This window comes from Mandrillus leucophaeus, unplaced genomic scaffold (assembly GCF_000951045.1).
Source record: "Mandrillus leucophaeus isolate KB7577 unplaced genomic scaffold, Mleu.le_1.0 Scaffold191, whole genome shotgun sequence".
NCBI classification, from domain to species: Eukaryota; Metazoa; Chordata; class Mammalia; order Primates; family Cercopithecidae; genus Mandrillus; species Mandrillus leucophaeus.
In genome coordinates this window covers 5,489,887-5,511,635 of record NW_012101932.1, presented here as the reverse complement: position 1 = coordinate 5,511,635, position 21,749 = coordinate 5,489,887, and the positions used below count along the sequence as shown (strand labels likewise).

General features: G+C 39.0%; 1 protein-coding gene and 1 long non-coding RNA gene across 3 annotated transcripts; one reads left to right on the top strand and one right to left on the bottom strand.

The window, feature by feature from the left end:
• Positions 1-2,300: 2,300 nt before the first annotated feature.
• On the bottom strand, positions 2,301-4,647 carry LOC105538404. Its single transcript, XR_001005894.1, has 3 exons — positions 4,499-4,647; positions 4,266-4,407; positions 2,301-2,850 (listed from the first exon to the last, which is right to left on the bottom strand). It is a non-coding gene; the product is annotated as an uncharacterized LOC105538404 (long non-coding RNA).
• Positions 4,648-4,868: 221 nt separating this feature from the next.
• Positions 4,869-20,809, top strand: BBS12 (Bardet-Biedl syndrome 12). 2 transcript variants are annotated; one of them, XM_011978254.1, is made up of 3 exons: positions 4,907-5,088; positions 6,119-6,306; positions 17,741-20,809. In XM_011978254.1, the coding sequence occupies exon 3, from the start codon at positions 17,751-17,753 to the stop codon at positions 19,881-19,883; it is 2,133 nt and encodes a 710-aa protein (XP_011833644.1). In that variant the 5' UTR covers positions 4,907-5,088; positions 6,119-6,306; positions 17,741-17,750; the 3' UTR covers positions 19,884-20,809. The 2 variants fall into 2 exon arrangements, with proteins under 2 accessions (XP_011833643.1, XP_011833644.1); XM_011978253.1 differs by lacking the exon at positions 6,119-6,306 and having other exon boundaries at positions 4,869-5,088.
• The last annotated feature ends 940 nt before the right edge of the window (positions 20,810-21,749 follow it).

The following is a 21,749-nucleotide window of genomic DNA, read 5'->3' as shown; positions in this document are numbered from 1 at the left end:
TCCCAAAGTGCTGCAATTACAGATGTGAGCCACTGTGCCCAGCCACAAACCAATAAATTTTAAAATCCAGTGGAAAAATAGGCAAAGGACGTTGTTAGACAATATACAAAAAGGAAAAGACAAATAGAGTCTAAACTTGTGAAAAAAAACACTCAATGCCTCTCATAAGAGAAATGAGCATGAAAAATGTATGATTTGCAACTTGCCAGATTAACAGAAATCAAAAAAGTTTGATATTACTTTGGGCATTTTCATATAGTATTTTTGGAAATGTAATTTGGCAAAAATCTTTTTAGAAGGCAATATCTATCAAAAATAAAAACATTTAAGTTAAAATGCATATTGATTTTAACTCAATCACTTCATGTGTAAGAATTAATTCTACAGGTATTCCCACATTAAACATATGTATAAGGGTATTAATTTAAGCAAAAGGTTGGAAACTGTCTACCTTTAGAAGACTGTCAAATATAATAATTGATATAATGAATTCTATGGCCATTCCATTAGAATGAAATATACAGATATTTTATATGTATTGTTATGTAACTATTTGTCAAGTATATTGTGCAAAAATGAATATACACAGTGTGTATAATATGCTATCATTTGTGAAAAAACTATTCTGTATACATGTGCATATGAATATGCATTCTCTGTAATAACTCATTAAAAAGTGGCAAAAATCCTTGTCTTTAGGAAGATCTGGGGCTTCGATAGGAAGGAGTCTTTTATTTAGAACTTTTTGAACTTGTTCATGGATACTTTTAACCTTTTAAAGGTTAACATTTTCACATATGAAACACATTTAATAGGCAAGTTCTTCTCTGGTCTAGAAGAAATGTTACATAATTAGAAATCAAAGACACTGTGAAAACACTTATGCTCATGAGCACATACAATTCTAGTTTCAATCAAATAAAGTCTCCTGTGTTGACAAGACAAAATTAAAACCTTCAGCTTTCATTTCAGTTGCGCTAAAAATGAGCCAGGTAGTATCACTACAGTTACATTTGCTATGAGCCTTTCTTGCTCCAAAGACAATTTGGTTATCAGAAGGTGTTTGTGTGCAGCAAGTGGCATCTGTTGCCTATTTGTCAGGAGCAGAAGTCTGAGCACTTCGGTCCACTGCATCTTGTTTCAAAGTCGCCAAGGAAAACAATGCAGTCAAACACCGGGTGGAACACACATTGCTCACATACAGAAGAGACAGAGCAAGATCAGCTTCCCTAGTGGACTTCAGGCTCCCCTGACCAGAGGCTCCCTCTTGGCAGCTGACACAGGGTACGTGGCCTGCACACACTCCTCTTGTGCTGAAGGACCCCCATCCCCTCCCCCACAGGAGACAGAGCAGTGGGGTTGGTCAGATGCCATATGATGCACATGGCTGCACACGCTTAAGCAGAGCAAAGGACTACACATTGACTCTGAAACAGAAGAAGATACTACTATATAAGATGGTAAGTTCAGCACAGACCCTGTGGACTCTTAGTCTCTTCAAAGGAAGTGTTCCAGGCCCAAGGCCCACTCTCAAAACAACTGAGTAGGAGTTAAAAGACTATATGTATGGGATTCCATTTCCCAACAGTTTGGCCCTTTCACAAGGAAGAAATTAGAAGAGTCACAGAATTGAAAATGAGTTAGAAAATATACAGTTATCTTGAAAGTTTTATCCATAGGGAAGCAGTATAATGAAGAATAAGAACTTAAGATTTGGAATCCATGTTTTATTTATTATCAATGGGCAATTGGGGAATGTTTAAAACTTCTCTGAACTTTAGTTTTCTTGTATGTAAAATGGGGCTAATACAATCAGCTTCCAACTTGTAATATGTTAACTGAGATAACACATAAAATCTCGGCCAGGCGCGGTGGCTCACGCCTATAATCCCAGCAGTTTGAGAGGCCAAGGTAGGTGGACCACGAGGTCAGGAAATTGAGACCATCCTGGCTAACACGGTGAAACCCTGTCTCTACTAAAAATGCAAAACATTAGCTGGGCATGGTGGCGGGTGCCTGTAGTCCCAGCTACTAGGGAGGCTGAGGCAGGAGAATTGCTTGAGCCCAGGAGGCAGAGGTTGCATTGAGCCAAGATCGCACCACTGTACTTCAGCCTGGGTGACAGAGGGAGACTCTGTCTCAAAAAATATATAAATACAATAAAATAAAATAAAATAAAATAAAATAAAATAAACTCCCTACACCACCTGTCCTAACACAGAGGTATTAAGTGCTCACTATAGGGTCAAACTTACAGGGAAATATGGGTGATGTAAATGCTGTTTTGAATTTTCTTTACAACTAAAAGAAGAAAATTAGCAAATAATATTTCCAGACAGTTCCATTTAATACTTTACGTATTTGAGTAACTGACTAAAAAGCAAATGTTCATCAGGTTTTTTTGAGTTGCACAAAAGGAAAATACAGGGTTTGTTTGCCAAATTCATTTGGATATGAAGCCAACTTCATCAAACTTAAAAATTCTAACTCCTTGTGACCTAGGGTTCTCAAAAGAGCAGGTAGAATTAATACTGTTCTTGCATTAATGGTTCAAAGAAGTCATTATGTTTTGTTTCTTGATGCTGTAGATTTAACAACATACTGGTAGAGATGTGTAACTTCTTACATGGATTAGACATCAAGAAGCCAATGTGTACATATAAACTAAAAACTTAAAATGAATACATTCAGATATTAAAGTACAAAACTATATAACAAATACAAATTTGTTAATTTTCCACAAGGACCAAAACAACACTATTAATAAAGAGTAGTCTTTTTCATCACTCTTGAAAATTCTTCCTCATTTATTTTTCCATCTCCATCATGATCAGCTTCATCAAGTATTTCCTGTAAAACAAAATGTAAATACATGAAATACATTTAAAATGATATAAATGAAGTCAAACACATATTCAAAACCCAAATTTTATTTTAAATGTATAAATACAACTAGAATTAGAATTATAATCCTAAATTATCACATAAGTTATAATTACTTATAAATTATAATTATAAAAATAAGCAAAATCTACCCGAAGTTCATCATGTTAAATTTTCCCCTAGTTTGAGTAACCCTCTTGATACTGGTTAGTGTTATACTTCCAGTATCATCATCATCAAATAATTTGAAAGCCTTCAATATTTCTTCTTTTTCATCTTTTTTATTCTTTTAAAAAAGAAGCAACTATATAGTCTTTCATTTATTTATTTTATCAAGCTGGACTTACTAGATCCTTGGGGTCTAAAGCAGCAATGTGCCAAGTAGCTGAGTTCTGATTTTATTTATTGGTCTTTTAACAATTATGTACTCACATCTGCCCTCAAGGTGCTTAAATGTAGAGCTTGCTGAAGTGGAGGAGGCACAGGGTGGTAGAGAATGCATCTCTTATTAAACCTAGTAATTCAGATCCTTTATCAAAAATGTAAGCTTCAAAACAGGAAGGTTGTCTCTTTCAATGCTCCTTAGAATAGTGCCTGGCAAAAACAGGCACTCAATACATGTTTGCTGAATTCAAGGCTTCCAAATTCTGGCCCCATTCTCTCTATCCTGCAATATAGCCTCATTATTTCCTGACAGAAAACTCTTCTCCACATCATAGTCTTCTCATTACTACCCTGAAATCATATTTAATCTTGCTCTTCCTATCTCCCATCCTTAAAAACCTAGTTCCAATTCTTTCTCTATGAAACCTCTGATTGCTGCAGCCCTAAAATGTAGCAGGTTATTGCTAGTATTTCTTCGAAAAATAAAATCACAACTATATCATTTTTATACTCACAATGGCAAAAAAATCTTCAAAACGAATGGTGCCAATTCCTTCTTTATCAATTTCAGCTATCATTTTTAAAATTTCTTCTTCCTTTGGTTCAAATCCTAAGGCCCACATTGCAATCTGAAATAGGAAGAAAATAAATTATAACATGCCATGATTTTATTTTAAGCTTTTTAACGCCCTATTAAGAGCTTCTCTCTTTTCTATTACGGACTGAGCATAAACATAGAAAACTAGGTCAGCAGGCCTGTGTTCCAATCCTACTGTGCCATCAGATACATCACTGTTACACCCTGGCTTTTGCCTACTCATTTATAAAGCACAATTAAAATGCTTAACAAGATATTGTTTTGTTAACGCAGGGCAACCATATGCACTGAAGAGACTCTATATCAAGCTTTCAGAAGACTACTGTTAAAGAAAGCCTTAAAGATTGCCACAAATAATACGGTTTTAAAAATGATTTAGAATTAGAAATAATTTCAGAACCTTCTTTTACATCGATGGTTCCAGACCTATCGACATCAAATAAATTAAAGGCATCTTTAATTTCTTGCTTTTGGGATTCATTCCGTTCAATTTTTGCTGCTCTTTTCTTCCATTGATCTGAACTTGTATGGTAGTTAGATGTCTGTAATACACACACATATGGGTGAAAGAAAAATTACATAACTGGAATAGTTAGCAGAACCAGAATAATTGATGACAAACTATTAAAGTACCTATTTCCTACTATATAATGAATCTCAACAGGAGTAAGGAAGGGATGCAGTTGCTGCCAGGGGCAGCCTTCCTTGCTCTGGGGGAAAAACTTCAGCTCCGGCCCTAGCACAAGGTTACAGCTTCACACTCACCATGTCCCCAGCCGGCACTCTCAGCCGGGACCTCCCGGCGTCACCTCCGACAGCCCCGCCCAACCCAAGTCGTTACAGCTCACAAGCGGTTGCTAAGGCCGCTCTCACCGACCTCTCTCAGCCCCGCCCACCCAGCCTGAATGATTGACATCCAGTCCATCCAATGGACAGAAAAGAAGGCCTTTAAACCAGCCCTTTCTCTCTACTCTCTACCAATAGAGTGACGTTCCCGCCTTTCGCAGTCCGGCGTTAAGCGGAACTTTTCTATCCAACTGTGTTTCTTAGCAACTAACCCTCGGCTCCACCAGAAGCCCCTCTTCGCACATGCGCAAACTGCGGACGGGGAAGGGGGCGCCCTAACCCTGGCATTTTTGGTGTTGCTGTCCCAGCCAGAATCGCGTCTGGCCGGTGGGAAGCCGGGAACTCCAGCCTCCCGCAGGACAGGAGAAAGGAGCGAGGTTAGTAGTGAGGTGCTTCCGCTGACTGCTAAGCTAAGTCTTTCCTGAAGACGTGGGAGCCGTTGTGTTTGATTTTTCTGTCCTCTTCGGGCCAGGGAAAGGATGAGAATCTAGGGCCTGGAGGGCCTGGGATGAATGGGTCCAGCATGTGGCTAGGAGTACTTGAGGAAGAGGGGACTGCCCTTTCTTTTTGCCGCTAGACTTTCCTCATTTTCCACAGTGCCTGGAGCTTGGCCTTCAGCCATTTACCTCCTCCCTGTTTTGGGCAGGGATTCTGGCATGGTAGACACCAAAATTTCTGTATAGCAGTGGCATAGGGCAACAGTGTCGTTGGAGGGACGTGGGTATGGGGATAAGCATGGGTCTTGGGATGTGTTTAAAGCTTCACTACATACATAGATAAACGTTTTTACGTATGTTTCGTGTAGCATTTGTTTACAAGGTAGGACTTTGGCCCCACCCATAATTACTATTGGACCCCGCCCCCCAACCCCAACACACACACACAGACACACACACACACACACACACACACACACACACACACGCCCCCAGCCATTTCCTTGGCCCAGACCTAAGATCTAGCCAGTTGTCAACAATGTCAGCTTGATCTGCACTTCAGAGTCAGACACGGGTAGTCTGATTATCCAGTTGATTCAGTAACGGCCTAGACTTAGATACTCGTGAAACTTTTGTAAACCAACTCAATCTCTTGTCCAGAGGGCCGGATTTACTGCTTCTGTCCATTCTGAATTTGGCCAGGAATCAGCTTAAAGGACAGGGGAGAAAGAGTGAGGTAGGGTGGACCACTGACTTCCTGGTGGGAATGAAGAAATGAGAGAATCTTAAAACTTCTAACTTTTAATTGCTCACATATGCGGGCCCCTTTTATGCCTCCTACAATGCCTTCTCTAGAGTAAATATTTTCTAAAAATTATACTGGATTCTTCAAAAAGGAATTCAGGAAGAATTCTAACGTTAGTTTTTTGTTTGTTTGTTTTTTTTTTTTGTCTCACTTATCTTCCTGAAGGTAGGAAAGGAAAACAAGTGCAAAGTGCATTCTTGAAGCACTCTGTCAAATCACTTTTCATGCTTTAGTAAGTAGAAACATGGTACATTTTCCAAAACCATCAGCCTGTCTTGTTCATATTATATTCCAGACAGACACGCAAGTATTGTAATCATTGATAAAAATCTCATTAGGTTTCTGGAAAATAGGTAAGGTTATCCTCATATTGCAGGTGATTTTTCCATACGAAATTACCCAGTGAAAATTAAAATGGCGTAAATTCAAGATAATTTTTGAGTTAAGTAAAATGTCACTTTAATATATGATTTTTCACATCATTTATCTCACTTGGAAAGTTGCTCTTGATCAGTTTCAAGGTCATATACTTTTTTTTTTTTTTGAGACAGAGTCTCCCTCTGTCGCCCAGGCTGGAGTTCTGTGGCGAGATCCCGGCTCACTGCAAGCTCCACCTCCCGGGTTCTTGCCATTCTCCTGCCTCATCCTCCCGAAAAGCTGGGACTACAGGCACCCGCCACGACGCCCGGCTAATTTTTTGTATTTTTGGTAGAGACGGAGTTTCACCGTGTTAGCCAGGATGGTCTCGATCTCCTGACCTCGTGATCCGCTCGCCTCGGCCTCCCAAAGTGCTGGGATTATAGGCGTGAACCATTGCTCCCGGCCATATATTTCATTTTTAATACTACTATTAAAGGGATTTCTTAGACCCAGAAATGAATAGTGACCAAGTATATACTCAACCCAATCCTAATTTCTAGGATCTCTTGGATCATGTTTGATCTAATGACAATTAAAAGGCTGGGTAGTATATTAACCTATTTTTATATCACGCTATGATTTAGGCTTTTATATTTGGAATATTTACTACTAGTTAAAATGTTTTTTTTAATTGTAGGCTCAGAGTCCAATTCCCAGATCTTGAGTAGGATGTAATTAGTTTCGAAAAATAGCTATTAACTAATCTAACTGCACTTTAGAACATTATCGTTATCCAGGAAAACATTAAACACATAGGCAATCTTAAATCTCCCAAATGTATTTAATGCTTTCTATATGTCATGCACTATGCCAACTACTGGGTAAGTTCAAAAGAAATAAAAGTAGAATATAAAAGATGAATAACTAAGGAATCTACAGATTAGTGGGGGAGCTAGACTCAAACATAATACAATGTTTTTAATACAGGGTATTTTTAATCTGCTTTAGTAGATGGGTATAGAAAGTACCTTGGGAGCACAGATAGGAGGGACAACTCTACCCCAGGGCATTAGAGAAGGCTGATAGGAAATGAGGCATTTGCCTTAGGTCATGAAAGATCTATAGCATTCATGGAGATGAAGAAAATATAGAATATTCAACTCAGTATCGCTTAGTGAAAATAAATGATATGTTCTAGTGTGACAAGATCATGAGGTTTATAAGGAAAGGTGGGAGAGGAGTCATAAATTAGGTTGAGGTTAGATTATATAAGGCACATATATCAAGCCAAGGAGTAAAGACTTTCTTTTTTAAGATAAATAGATGTTTTTTGGCAGTGGAGTAATTTGTTTAGGTTTGTGCTTTTTCAGTGCTAATTCTGACCACCATATGAAGGAGGAACTCTCATTGGAAGCAATTAAAGGGCCTCAACTATGGCGGTGCCAAATAGGAATCAGGTCAACTCCAAGGATGGTTAAAACTTATATTCATGTTGGAGAAATACTAAAAGTGCCATCTGTTTTCTCTTGCTTTAGTTTTGTTCTTAAATTTGGGGTAACAAATATGGTGAAAAAAATTCACTTACCAAATATTTATAGAGTACTTGCTGTGTGTCAGGCAATATTGTAGGTACTCGGGATATACGTCATTGACTAAAATTGCCTTCCTGGAAATTATATTCCGAGAGAGATATAGTCTGTAAAAAAAAAAAAAAAAAAAAAATAAGTAAATGATATCCTATTTTATAAGGGAATAAATGTTATGGAAAAAAGAAAGTAGAACAGATGGAAGAAATCCAGAGTACAGAGGGAAAAGAGGATTTGTGGTATTCTGTAGGGTGCTCAGGGTAGGCCTCATTGAAAAGCAGAAAATTTGAGAAAATATTTGAAGGTGATGTGACAATAGATTTCTTAGGGAAGAGCATTCCAGAAAGAGGGAACAACTAAAACAGAAGCATTGAGATAGGGAACATGCAAAGCATTACAAAAAGGAGGCCAGAACAAAGTGGCCAAGGGATAAAATAGTAAGTGATAAAGTTGGAGGGGTAAAGAAAGGACTGCAGAAAATTAGGGCATTGTAAGGACTTTGACTTTGACTCCAAGTGAAATGGGTAGGCCTTGCAAGATTTTGAGCCTAGGAGTGAAAGCGTACGAGTTCATTTCTAAAAGGAACTCCTGTGTCAAAGGCATAAAGCTTTATTTTCTGAGTTAGAGGTTTTTAAACAGTAGAGTGACATGGTTAGACTTCTGTATTGGGAATAGACTGGAGATGAGCAAACAGTTGATTTAGATGAAGAAAAGGCTAGTCATGCCCATCAAGAAAATATTGTTATTTTTCAAAATGCAGCTCCTGAAAGCATTGCATGTCTTATTACTCTAAACTGAGTACCTTAGACAAACTGGACATAATCTTTGGAAAAGAAAACTTCTGATGTCAAAATTCCAGTTAAGTTGTCTGACTCTGCTCTTCCATTACACGACTCTGCTCTTCCATTACACACTTAGAAAGTCAAAGAAACATTAAGCTGGCAAGTAGTGAAAACAGAGAACTGTTTATGGAAAACATTGGTGCATAACAGGACATGCATAGCAGGACAAGAATCAGATTATGTCTGTGCAATGCCAAGAAGAGTTGCCAGGAGTACTTATCATCTTTGAAATTATCCACTTTTTTATCCCCTTTGCTGTTTTTGCCTTTTTATAGCCAATCTCTTAGAGGATGGGGCATTTGTGTTTTGAGTTTTTATTTTATGTTAATTAGAGCCAACTGTAACCTATTCAAAATAATAATTTAGGAGCTCTTCTAAAGTTGAGAATACTAAGACTTTTTTTAAAAATTACTAAAACTTGGAATAGCTTTTTCAAATGCCAAGGCAGATTTATCTTGAACATTGATTTTGATATAAGGTTTATGTGATTTTTTGCTTATACATTAGTTTTGTTTAAATAATTTCATGCCTTTTATATCTAGGAAACTTTTTCACATAAATTAAATACAGATTAAATTTGAAATAGCCCATGACTTTTTCCATTTGCTCTAAGTTCTCTCTGACTTTTCTACTCATAGTAATATCTTGTGATTTAAGCATAGTATAGAAAGGAAATCATAAGCAGAGACTCTGATACATGTACAAGTTAAGAGTATGAATAAGGCTTGCAAGAAGGCAGAAAGGTTTGGAAGAGGGAAACTCAGTAAAAGATTCTAAAGAACAGAGGGTGAATTACTATCATGCTGGGTGAGGGGCAGCTAAAAGGCAGAATTATATAGTAGTTAATAGCATAGGTTTTGACATTAGGCAAACCTGGGTTTTAGTCCATAGCCTTTTACAAATTAGCTGTGAAATTTTGTATATGTTATGTAACTATTCTGCTTCATTTTCCACATCACTAAAATAGATTATAGTACCTCCCTCATGTTGTGAATACTACATTACATAATACTTGTAAAATGCCTCATACTTAGTAAGCTTTCATAACATGTTCGAAATGAAAAACAAAACCCAAAAGTCAAACTTTTCAAGCTCGTCCTTTCAGCAAATTATTTTGGAGCAACTGGATATCCATGAGGAAAGAAGAACCCCTACCTCACACCATTTACAAAGTTAGATTACTTATTAACATAAATATTAAAGCTGAAACAAAGGGAATAACATATTTGGCATCTCATGCTTCCTGATTTCAAAACTTACTACAAAGCTATAGTAATTTAAACGTGTGGTACTGGCATAAGGATGAATGTATTGAACAGTGGAATTGAACTGAGAGTCCAGAAATCCATAGACATCTACGGCCAATTGATTTTTAACAAAGATGCTAAGACCACTCCATGGGGAAAAGAATTGTCTCTTCAGCAAATGGTACTGGGACAATTGGATATCCACATGCAAAAGAATAAAGTTGGACTCCTACCTTATACTTTATATGTAAATTAACTCAAAATGGGTCAAAAAACTAAATATAAGAGATGAAACTATAAATTCATTGAAGAAAACATTGGGATAAATCTTCATAACCTTGGATTTGGCAATGGATTTTTAGATATGACACAAAGAATATGAGCAAACAAAAAAATAGGTAAATTAGATTTCATCAAACAACAACAACAAAAATAGGTAAATTAGATTTCTAATTTCTTTTTCTTCCTTTCTTTTTTTTTTTTTTTTTGAGACAGAGTCTCCCTCTGTCACCCAGGCTGGAATGCACGATCTCGGCTCACTGCAAGCTCCACCTCCCAGGTTCATGCCATTCTCCTGCCTCAGCCTCTTGAGTAGCTGGGACTACAGGCGCCTGCCACCACACCCAGCTAATTTTTTTTTTTTTTTTAGTGGAGACAGGGTTTCACCGTGTTAGCCAGGATGGTCTCGATCTCCTGATCTTGTGATCTGCCACCTCGGCCTCCCGAAGTGCTGGGATTACAGGCGTGAGCCACCGCGCCTGGCCTAGATTACTAATTTCTAACTAAAAACTTTTGGTCATCAAAATACGTAATCCAAAGAGTGGAAACTAACTTACAGAATGAGAGAAAATATTTGCAAATCATAGTTTGATAAGGATCTAGTGTCCAGAATGTATAAGTAACTCTTACAACTTAACCAACAAAAGACTAACTGCTCTGTTTTTAAATGGTCAAAAGACTTGAACAGACATTTCTCCAAAAAAGATACACAAATGACCAATTCACATGAAAAGATGCTCAATATGAGGGAAATGCAAGTCAAAAACACAGTGAGATACCACTTCACATTCACTAGGATATCTATAATATTACAAAATATTACAAAAGCAAAAATGACAAGTGTTGAGTATACTGGACTGATTATTTCCCCCTCATGCTACCCCCAATTCATGTCCTTCTAGCATCTCAGAATGTGATCTTATTTGGAAATAGGTTCTTTTTAGATGTAATTAGGTAAAGTGAGGTCATACTAGATTAAGGTGGGCCCTAAATGCAATGACTGGTATCACTGGGTTATAAGAAGTCCGTATGAAACAGAGGCAGAGGTTAGAGTTATGCAGTCAGAAGCCCAGGACCACTAGGAGCAACTAGAACCTGGAGGAAGCAAGAAAGGATTCTTCCCTTGATCCTTCAGGAGTATGGCCCTGCCAACATTTTGATTTTGGGCTTGTAGACTCCAGAACTGTGAAAGAATAAATATGTATTGTTTTAAGCTACCCAGTTGTTTATGGTAATTTGGTATGGCAGCCCTAGGAAGCTGATGCAGTGAGGATGTGGCGAAATCAAAACCCTCATACATTGCTGGTGGGAATGTTCAGCTATTATGGAAAACTGACAGTTCATTCAAAAGTTAAAGATATTTGCTCCTCTTTTTCATGCCTGTGGCTGGATGTCCCACAACACTATAGGAAATATGAGTCAGGCCTTTTGCATTAAGCAACCGAGAATGAGAGACTTCGCCTTTTCACCCAAATCATGAATGACCAGTGAAAGCAAGTTATTTCAGAGGAAGAAGCAGCCCTTGAAACGTTAAGGCTTAGGCTTGAAAGTTGAAGAGCAGGAATCTCTCTTTCAAAGACCCTAGAGCATAAACCTTTGTGTGGCCAAGTGGGATCAACCCTCAAGGGCACATGCCAAGGACAGAGCAGCCCATGTAGACAGCTTTGGAGGGCATGGGGATGTGGGGAGTTAGGGGTAGCTCCTCATTATTTGTTGGGTGAGTATAGGGGCGAAGCTCAGTGGCAGTCAGGCACATCTTCAATGACAAGCTGTCTCCCCTACGTGTTTAGCATATATTATTAGAACACGCCCCATGTCCCTGCTCCTGACCTGCCCCTACCATTTGGGCCTTATAAGGCCAAGTAGAGAAATCTGGCAATAAAAGGCAAATGTGAGCATGCTTTCTTTAAGATTCATCATAAATGGTTTTCTTTAAGTGAATGAAGACTTTGACAGAGAAATACCTTTGTAAATAAACATTAAGAATGCTGGCTGGGTGTGGTGGCTCACACTTGTAATCCCGGCACTTTGGGAGGCCTAGGCAGGAGGATCACTTGAGCCTCGGACTTCGAGACCAGACTGAGCAGCATGGCAAAATCCCATCTCTTCAAAAAAAAAAATACAAAAATTAGCTGGGTGCGGTGGCATGCACTTGTAGTCCCAGTTACTTGGGAGGCTGAGGTGGGAGAATCACCCAAGCCCAGGAGGTCGAGGCTGCAGTGAGCCATGCCACTGCACTCCAGTCTAGGTGACAGAGCAAGACCCTGTCTAAAAAATAAAAATAAAAAGAATGCTAATCATTTCTAGGTTCGCTGTGACTCATTGTAATACTGGGGATCTCCCTTGTAACACTGGAACTAGAAGACAGTGACAAAAGCTATGTCAAGCATTCATTATTCTGAAGAGGAGGAGAAATGCCACATTCTTTTCCCATTGAACCTGTGGTGGAATAATCCATGGTTGTGTCTTGCTTTGAACAGACTTTTGTTCTCAGCACTCCTTACGATGAATTTTTATGCTTCATTTCCATATCTCTCTGCACAATTAGATTGGGAACTCCTTGAGGGCAGAGTGTGTATAATCTTTGTCTTTGTAATCCCAGCAGTTAACACAGTGCTTTCTGGTACGCTGTAGGTGCTTAAGAAGTACTCACTGAATGCATGAATGAATGAATGAAATGAAGGAATGACTAGGAATGTTTGTAGTGCTATAATATATAATGGGATATACTCTGGTTTACCATTTAGTCTCATAATAAACAAATAGTCTTTATCACCTGGTAATGTTTTCCTTTGTGTACTATGACCATTTCAGTTGTTTGGGCATCACCATTCTATGACAACTGTCTTCAACCTGGAAAGTTACCACAGAAATTGTTACATGACCAAATGGTACACCTGTCTTGGCAAACTGAGAAGGCCAAAAATGATTCCAGACAATCATACTCAGCTGATGCCGTGCAACCTCTAAAGCTGGTCTTATTCACATTTGGTATTATTTCTAAATTTCATGAGCTTGCATTTCCTTGGAATACTCATGGCTGAAAGAGTAAAATAAAATGAAATATTTCTTAAAAAAAAAAAAAAAAAGTTAAAGAATTACCACATGACCCAGCAATTCCACTCCTAGGTATATAACCAAAAGAATTGGAAATGAACACTCAAGCACATACTTACATACACATGTTCATAGAAGCACTCTTCACAATAGCTGAAAAGTGGAAACAATTCAAATATCCATCAGTCGGTGAACAGATAAGCAAAATGTGATACATAACTACAGCCATAAAAATGAAGTACTAATACTACAACGTGGATGAACCTCAAAAACATGCTGAATGAAAGACACAAAGGTCACGTATTATATGATTCCATTTCTATAAATATCCAGAACAGGTAAATCATAGAGACAGAAGATTGGTGGTTGTCAGTATCTGGGGGAGAAGGAAACAGACTGCTTAATGGCTAATAGAGTTTTCTTTTTGGGAGATCAAAATGTTTTGGAGGTAAATAGAGGTGGTAGTTGTGTAACATTGTGAGTGTACTAGATGCCACTGAATTGTACAGTTTAAAATGGTTACCTTTATGTTAAATGAGTTTCACTTCAGTTAAAGACTACAACCATAAAGCTTTTAGAAGAAATATAGAAGAATAAATATTCTGCTTAGGAGTAGGTAAAACTTTCTTAAATAGATCACAGAAAGCAATCTTATAAAAAAAAATTTAAAGATACATGGACTAGGGAAATAGGTTGCTAGGCAGTATTAAGGGGCACTTGAGGTTTGAGGTCCATGAACTTAAAATGCCACTAATGAGCATGGTTATGTTTTTCTGTTTATTTTCAGCTGCACCAGGGCAAGCATGGAGTAGACAAGGTTGAATTTCATCAAGATTAGTAGCTTTGCAAGGTGAGTAAGATGAAAAGAAAGAGGAGCAAGGAATTTGAGGGCATGTTATATGTGCAATGGAGTGATTGCAATAATTAACAAATGGAATTTAAACCAGGTAAATAGGGAATTGATAATATGGGGGTTAGAGGTGAAGGAAGGGCAACCAAACATGATAAGATGTTAGCTGGAAGACATAATGGGTCTCAGGATTGTTGAAGTTAGAGTCCTAAAGTATATTTTGATGCTGCATTTTGTTTTTTGTTTTTTGTTTTGTTTTGTTTTGTTTTGGAGATGGAGTCTTGCTCTGTCACCCAGACTGGAGTGTAGTGGGCAACCTCACTCAGCTCACTGCAACCTTCGCCTCCCAGGTTCAAGTGATTCTCATGTCTCAGCCTCCTGAGTAGCTGGGATTACAGGCATGCACCACCACACTCAGCTAATTTTTGTATTTTTAGTAGAGATGGGGTTTCGCCATGTTGGCAAGGCTGGTCTTGAACTCCTGACCTCAAGTGATCTGCCTGCCTTGGTCTCCCAAAGTGCTGGGATTACAGGTGTGAGTCACTGTGCCTGGCCTGATGCTCCATTTTGATGCTGTGTAGAGATATGCCTGAGTATATTATGAATTTTTATTCTACAGAATTGAAAATTTCACAAAAGAGGATTTGAAGCTTAATTCACACAATTCATTATTTGTTGTCCTAGGCAGTACTAGTTTTCTTCCTTAGTCCTTAAAAGCCTATTGGAAGCTACTCTTGAGGAATACAGGTTGCATATCCCTTATCTGAAATGTGTGGGACCAGAAGTGTTTCAGATTTTTTATTTTTTCAGATTTTGGAATATTTGCATTATTTATTTACCAGTTGTATTAGGGTTCTCTAGAGGGATAGAACTAATAGGATATATGTGTATATGAAAGGGAGTTTATTAAGGAGAATTAACTCACATAATCACAAGGTGAAGTCCTGTGATATGCCATCTGCAACCTGAGGAGCAAGAAAGCCAGTAGTGGCTCAATCTGAGTCCCAAAGCCTCAAAAGTAGGGCAGCTGACAGTGCAGCCTTCAATGTGTGGCTGAAGGCCTTCTGGCAAACCACTGGTGTAAGTCCAGGAGTAACCTGGTGTAACCTGGAGTCTGATGTTCAAGGGCAGGAAGCATCCAGCACGGGAGAAAGATAAAGACTGGAAGACTCAGTAAGCCAGCGTATTCCACCTTCTTCCACCTGCATTTTCTAGCCATGCTGGTAGCAGATTGGATGGTGCCCACCCATACTGAGTGTGGGTCTTCCTCTCCCAGTCTGCTGACTCAATGTTAATCTCCTCTGGCAACACCCTCACAGACACACCCAGAAACAATACTTTGCATCCTTCAGTCTGCAGTTGACACTTAATGTTAACCATCACACCAGTTGAATATTCCAAATTCAAAAATCTGAAACCTGAAATGCCCTGATGAACATTTCCTTTGGGTGTCATGTCAGTGCTCAAAAAGTTTCAGATTTTGGAGCATTTTGGATTTGGGATTTTCAGATTTGTGATGCTCAACCTGTATCGTGTTATGGCCTGCTGTTGACCTTAAGATAGATCTTGAACTATGCTACTCTTCAGCTTCAAGGATTAATTTAGGTATTATAGAAACAAATTACCAGTGATGTGGCCAGTACTAGAGGAAAAGCAAAAGTCTAGTTGTTTGCTGTTTAATATTTGACATTTAAAAGATACATATTACCCCAAGAATCATCAAGTTTTAGAGTTAGAAAAGAAAATTTTACTATAGATTATCATCTATAATCTTAGCTCCTTAGCTCCGGCACTTTTAAGTAACAGGGAGCTCACACCTCACAAGGCAAGTTATTTTATTAATAGACAGCTTTTCAATTAAGGAGTACCTTGTTGAGAATTCTTTTTATTGGGCTAAAGTCTTTCTTGTAACTTTCTGTTCACTTTGTATGTGAATTCTGAAATATGCAGATGAAGTACAATTGCTCTTGAACCTCCCTTTAAGTAGTATTTTTTTTTCTTTATAATCTATTCAGTAACCAAATCCATCCCCTTCCCTCCATCCCTCTTCCGCATTTCTCGCCTAGATAACTATGGAAGATTCTTAATTGGCCTCTTTACCTCCAGTCTGGTACTTGTCTAGTCAGTCCTCTACAGTGTTATCAGTGGTAATATATCCAAAACATTACAATTATTATTGTTATTAAAACAAGAACTCATAAAACACGGTGCCAGATATTGTTCTAAGTACTATATTCACTCCTTATAATGACTCTATGAAATAGCTTCTATTATTATCCCTATTTTTTAGATATGGAAACTAAGGGATAAAGTACATAACATGCTGAAGGCTATATAGCTAGTAAGCAGTAAGATTAAGTTTACACCCAGACTTCTAGGTTTAGAGTACATGTTTTCAAACACTACATCAAGTTGTTTCGTGATCTTTTTTATTAAAAACATTTAGGCCGGGCGCGGTGGCTCAAGCCTGTAATCCCACCACTTTGGGAGGCCGAGACGGGCGGATCACGAGGTTAGGAGATCAAGACCATCCTGGCTAACACGGTGAAACCCCGTCTCTACTAAAAAATACAAAAAACTAGCCGGGCGAGGTGGCGGACGCCTTTAGTCCCAGCTACTCGGGAGGCTGAGGCAGGAGAATGGCATGAACCAGAGAGGAGGAGCTTGCAGTGAGCTGAGATCCGGCCACTGCACTCCAGCCTGGGTGACAGAGCAAGACTCCGTCTCAAAAAAAAAAAAAAAAAAAAAATTTTTAATGGTTCCCATTACAGGATCAAGTTTAAGCTCCTTGCTCTGGCACATAATGCCCTTCATAAACCAACTCCTTTCGTCTTCTAGAGCTTCATCTCCTACTGTTCTCCACTACGTGTTTTTTTTGTTTTATTTTGTTTTGTTTCTTTTCTGAGACCGAGTCTCACTCTGCTGCCCAGGCTGGAGTGCAATCGCACCATCTCGGCTCACTGCAACCTCCACCTCCTGGGTTCAAGTGATTCTTCTGCCTCAGCCCCACAAGTAGCTGGGACAACAGGCCCGTGCCACCACGCCTGGCTGATTTTTGTATTTTTAGTAGAGACAAGGTTTCACCATATTGGCCAGGCTAGTCTGGAACCTCTGACCTTGTAATCCACCCGCCTCGGCCTCCCAAAGTGCTGGGATTACAGGCATGAGCCACCGCGCCCAGCCGCTCCACTACATTTTTTATATTCTCATAAAACGAGGCTACTTCTATTTCCCCTAATACACTATGTTTTTTCACATATATGTGCATTTACTACTGCCTCCTTCAACTTGTAACTCTTTCCAGTTATTTTTCAAGACTCATTCCAAGAATTGCTTTCTTCTGGCAACATTGCCTATGGCCCTCATGCTTCATTTCCTCTGTTGGATGGAGTCCTTCTCTTCCATTCCCCCATACCTTTATCATTAATAGAATAATAATACTATATCATTGCAGTGACCCTTTTTTAATGGAAATTATATGTACCTCAAAAGCAGGAAGCATATTTTATTTTTATTTCTATATAATAAAAACTGAATGAAGTTCCAAGTTTTTATTTTCTTTGCAGATCATGATACATGGTGATGGCTTGCAGAGTCATAAACAAAAGAAGACACATGGGACTTCAACAACTTTCATCATTCGCGGAAACAGGAAGAACTTTCCTAGGCCCACTAAAATCATCCAAATTTATTATAGATGAAGAATGTCATGAAAGTGTATTAATCAGTTCAACAGTAAGGCTTCTTGAAAGTTTGGATTTAAGCAGTGCAGTGGGACAGCTTCTCAATGAAGCAGTTCAAGCACAAAATAACACATATAGAACTGGAACCAGTACTCTTTTGTTTCTTGTTGGTGCTTGGAGCAGTGCAGTTGAAGAATGTCTTCATCTTGGCGTCCCCATTTCTGTAATAGTGTCAGTAATGTCAGAAGGCTTAAAGTTTTGTAGTGAAGAAGTAGTTTCTCTTCAAGTACCTGTTCACAATATATTTGACTGTATGGACAGCACAAAATCATTTCCTCAACTTGAAACATTTAGTGTAAGTTTGTGTCCTTTTCTACAGGTCCCTTCAGATACTGATTTGATAGAGGAAGAGCATGGTCTCAGAGATGTTGCCTCTCAAACATTGACCATTTCCAGTCTTTCTGGGAGACTTCTTAAATCATCTGAATTCTTTAAACCTCAGGCTAAGGTTGAAGCAGATAAGAACACATCACAAACTCTGAAAAACAGCCTGCTTGCCGATACCTGCTGCAGAAAGTCAGTACTAATCCACAGTAGGCATTTTAATGGGACAGATAATACTGAATGGGTAAGCAAACCAGATGGATTTCAAGAACATGTTACAGCTACTCTCAAAACTTACAGATGTAACGATTTGGTAGAGTTGGCAGTAGGCTTGAGTCACGGAGATCACAGCAGCATGAAGTTAGTAGAAGAAGCAGTACAGTTGCAATATCAGAATGCTTGTGTGCAACAAGGCAACTGTATAAAACCATTTATGTTTGACATTTCGAGAATTTGTACTTGCTGTCTACCAGGCTTACCTGAAACAACTTCTTGTGTTTGTCTAGGATATATCACTGTTGTGTCAGTATCTAATACTCCTGTGATCAAGGAATTGCAGAATCAGCCTCTCCGAGTAGTTCTCATTGAGGGTGACCTCACAGAGAATTATCGCCACCTGGGATTTAATAAGTCTGTAAATATTAAAACAGCATTAACTAGCATGGAGCTTCAAGAAGACAGCTCAGAAGAACTGTGGGCAAATCACGTATTACACGTATTAATCCAGTTCAATGTGAACCTTGTCCTGGTACAAGGAAATGTGTCTGAACGCTTAATTGAAAAATTTTTAAACAGTAAGCAGTTGGTAATTGGCTCAGTGAATGGCAGTGTGATGCAGGCTTTTGCAGAAGCTGCAGGAGCAGTACAGGTGGCCTACATTACACAAGTGAATGAAGATTGTGTGGGCAATGGGGTCTGTGTGACCTTCTGGAGAAGCAGTCCCTTGGATGTTGTAGATGGGAACAACAGAATCGCAATCTTATTAAAAACAGAAGGAATTAATTTGGTTACAGCTGTGCTCACTAACCCAGTTACTGCACAGATGCAAACCAAAGAAGATAGGTTCTGGACATGTGCCTATCGTTTGTATTATGCTCTAAAAGAGGAAAAGGTCTTCCTTGGAGGTGGTGCAGTTGAATTTTTGTGTCTTAGCTGTCTTCAAATTCTTGCGGAGCAATCTCTGAAAAACGAGAACCATGCCTGCTCAGGGTGGCTCCATAATACTTCCTCTTGGCTGGCTTCATCTCTGGCAATATACAGACCAACTGTGCTTAAATTCCTGGCAAATGGATGGCAGAAATACCTTTCAACTCTCCTATATAATACTGCCCATTACTCGTCAGAATTTGAAGCCAGCACATACATTCAGCATCATCTGCAAAATGCCACAGACTCTGGCTCTCCTTCATCTTACATCTTGAATGAATATAGTAAACTAAATAGTAGAATTTTAAATTCAGACATTTCAAATAAATTGGAGCAGATTCCAAGAGTTTATGACGTTGTTACACCAAAGATTGAGGCGTGGCGCCGAGCACTGGATTTAGTATTGTTAGTGCTTCAGACAGACAGTGAAATAATTACTGGACATGGACACACACAGATAAATTCACAGGAATTAACGGGCTTTTTGTTTTTGTAGTGTTACTGGCTAAGTCTTTGGAAAATAATTTTTCATAATATGTCATGCTAATAATAAATGTATTGCTAGCCAAGTCATGGTGCCTAAAATGCCAGCTATTGCCAAGAAGAAAATAGCTGATGTCTGTCAATAACTGTGCATGGTCTGAGATTTTGCCCTATTTATAAGCTAACAAGTTAGTCTGTTACTGTTTCATGGGATACTACAGAAAGCACAAGACACCTGGGTCAGAAACAAAGGACTATTATTCACAGCAAAAGCTGTAGCCAGAGCTTCATGTTGGTTTTATTCAGTTCCTTATCTTTCTAGTTCCCACAGGAGGAACACAAAGGGCCCATGATGAAAGCCTGCACACAGTGGGTTATATTGTAAGACAGAAAGACTGAGCTTGGGATATTAACTGCTTTTGTAGTAAGCAAAAAACATCCTGGTCTTTGTCCAAAAGGAGTTATTACCCCATACTTTGAGATTGCTTAGTGTAAACACAAGCCTGGGACATGGACTACGTAAAGATAAAGTCCTTGCATTCTTGGCATACCCAGTAAGTATGCAGGGACACTCAGAGCCCATAGTGGATAGTCTCTTCCAACAATCTGCTCCTCAGCCTGACATGTTCTTGGCCAAACTTGAATTTTCACATCAGTATGCCACTCCATCAGCTACTCTGATTAACCTGACAGGTTGTTTATTCATTACCAAATTTGTTCATTTGGTCTCATATAGCAATTAATGAAGGCTGTTATCAGACACAACAGCAGGATGAAGCCAACCTGCAGTATTAACCTCAGTCCTGTCCCCCAAGGTCTTGACTCAGTCAACTGTAAGTTCCAAGGGAAGATCAATAGATCTTTTTATTAGGCAGCCTGAAGGTAGTGAAGGACCAATTTATTATACATTATGACCCAATAAAGGGAGCTTTGACTGACCTGCTGATATGTGGTGTTATTGCCAATAATTATGGGTGCAATAGCTGGGCCAAAAAACAGACCCTGTTCCCTATAGAGAGCCCTTCTATGGCTTATTTTCCCTGCATACAAGTACATAACCCCAAAGGGTCCAGGTTACTCTAGTTCAGAATTATTGTCAAACCTGATTTAAATCATCATATATGGATTTCAGTCACATAAGTAGTGTTACCGAGTAGTTGCAGCCTCAGTTGCTATACATGGTATAATCCAAGGCCACTCGGACAAATTTAGAGAAGCGTAAGATCAGTCAGAATGAAACAAGATTCTGCTGGTCCCTGTGTTTCTACATGTTCACATCTGGGAGCTGCCATTGATGGCATCATATATTGTCTCCTATACTGATAGAGTCTTAGTAAAAAGTGTTGAGCCTCCTTTTTGCTGGTAAGGCCAAAGAGACAGCATTTATTTGTTTTATTGCCAAAGGGATTGAGTGCTATAAATCTCCCAGTCTGAAAAATGACTGGTCAAACAGGGCCCTAAATTTTGTCTGGGTTTACCAGCCATTCCTACTGGTAGAGGTATGAAAACACCACAGTCAAAGCTGTTGGAAGTGGCTTTTGATTTCAACCACTAGAACATCATCTGCGGTTGACCTTTGAACAATGCAGGGGACAGGGATGACAGCCCCCTGCACAATCAAAAATCTGCATATAACATTTTTGTTTTTTTGGAGACAGAGCCTCCCTCTGTCACCCAGGCTGGAGTGCAGTGGCATAATCTTGGCTCACTGTAACCTTGCCTTCTGGGTTCAAGCAGTTCTCCTACCTCAGCCTCCCAAGTAGCTGGGACTACAGGCACCTGCTGCCACACCCGGCTAATTTTTTGTATTTTAGTAGAGACGGGGTTTCACCATGTTGCCCAGGGTAGTCTCAAACTGAGCTCAGGCAATCCGCCTGCC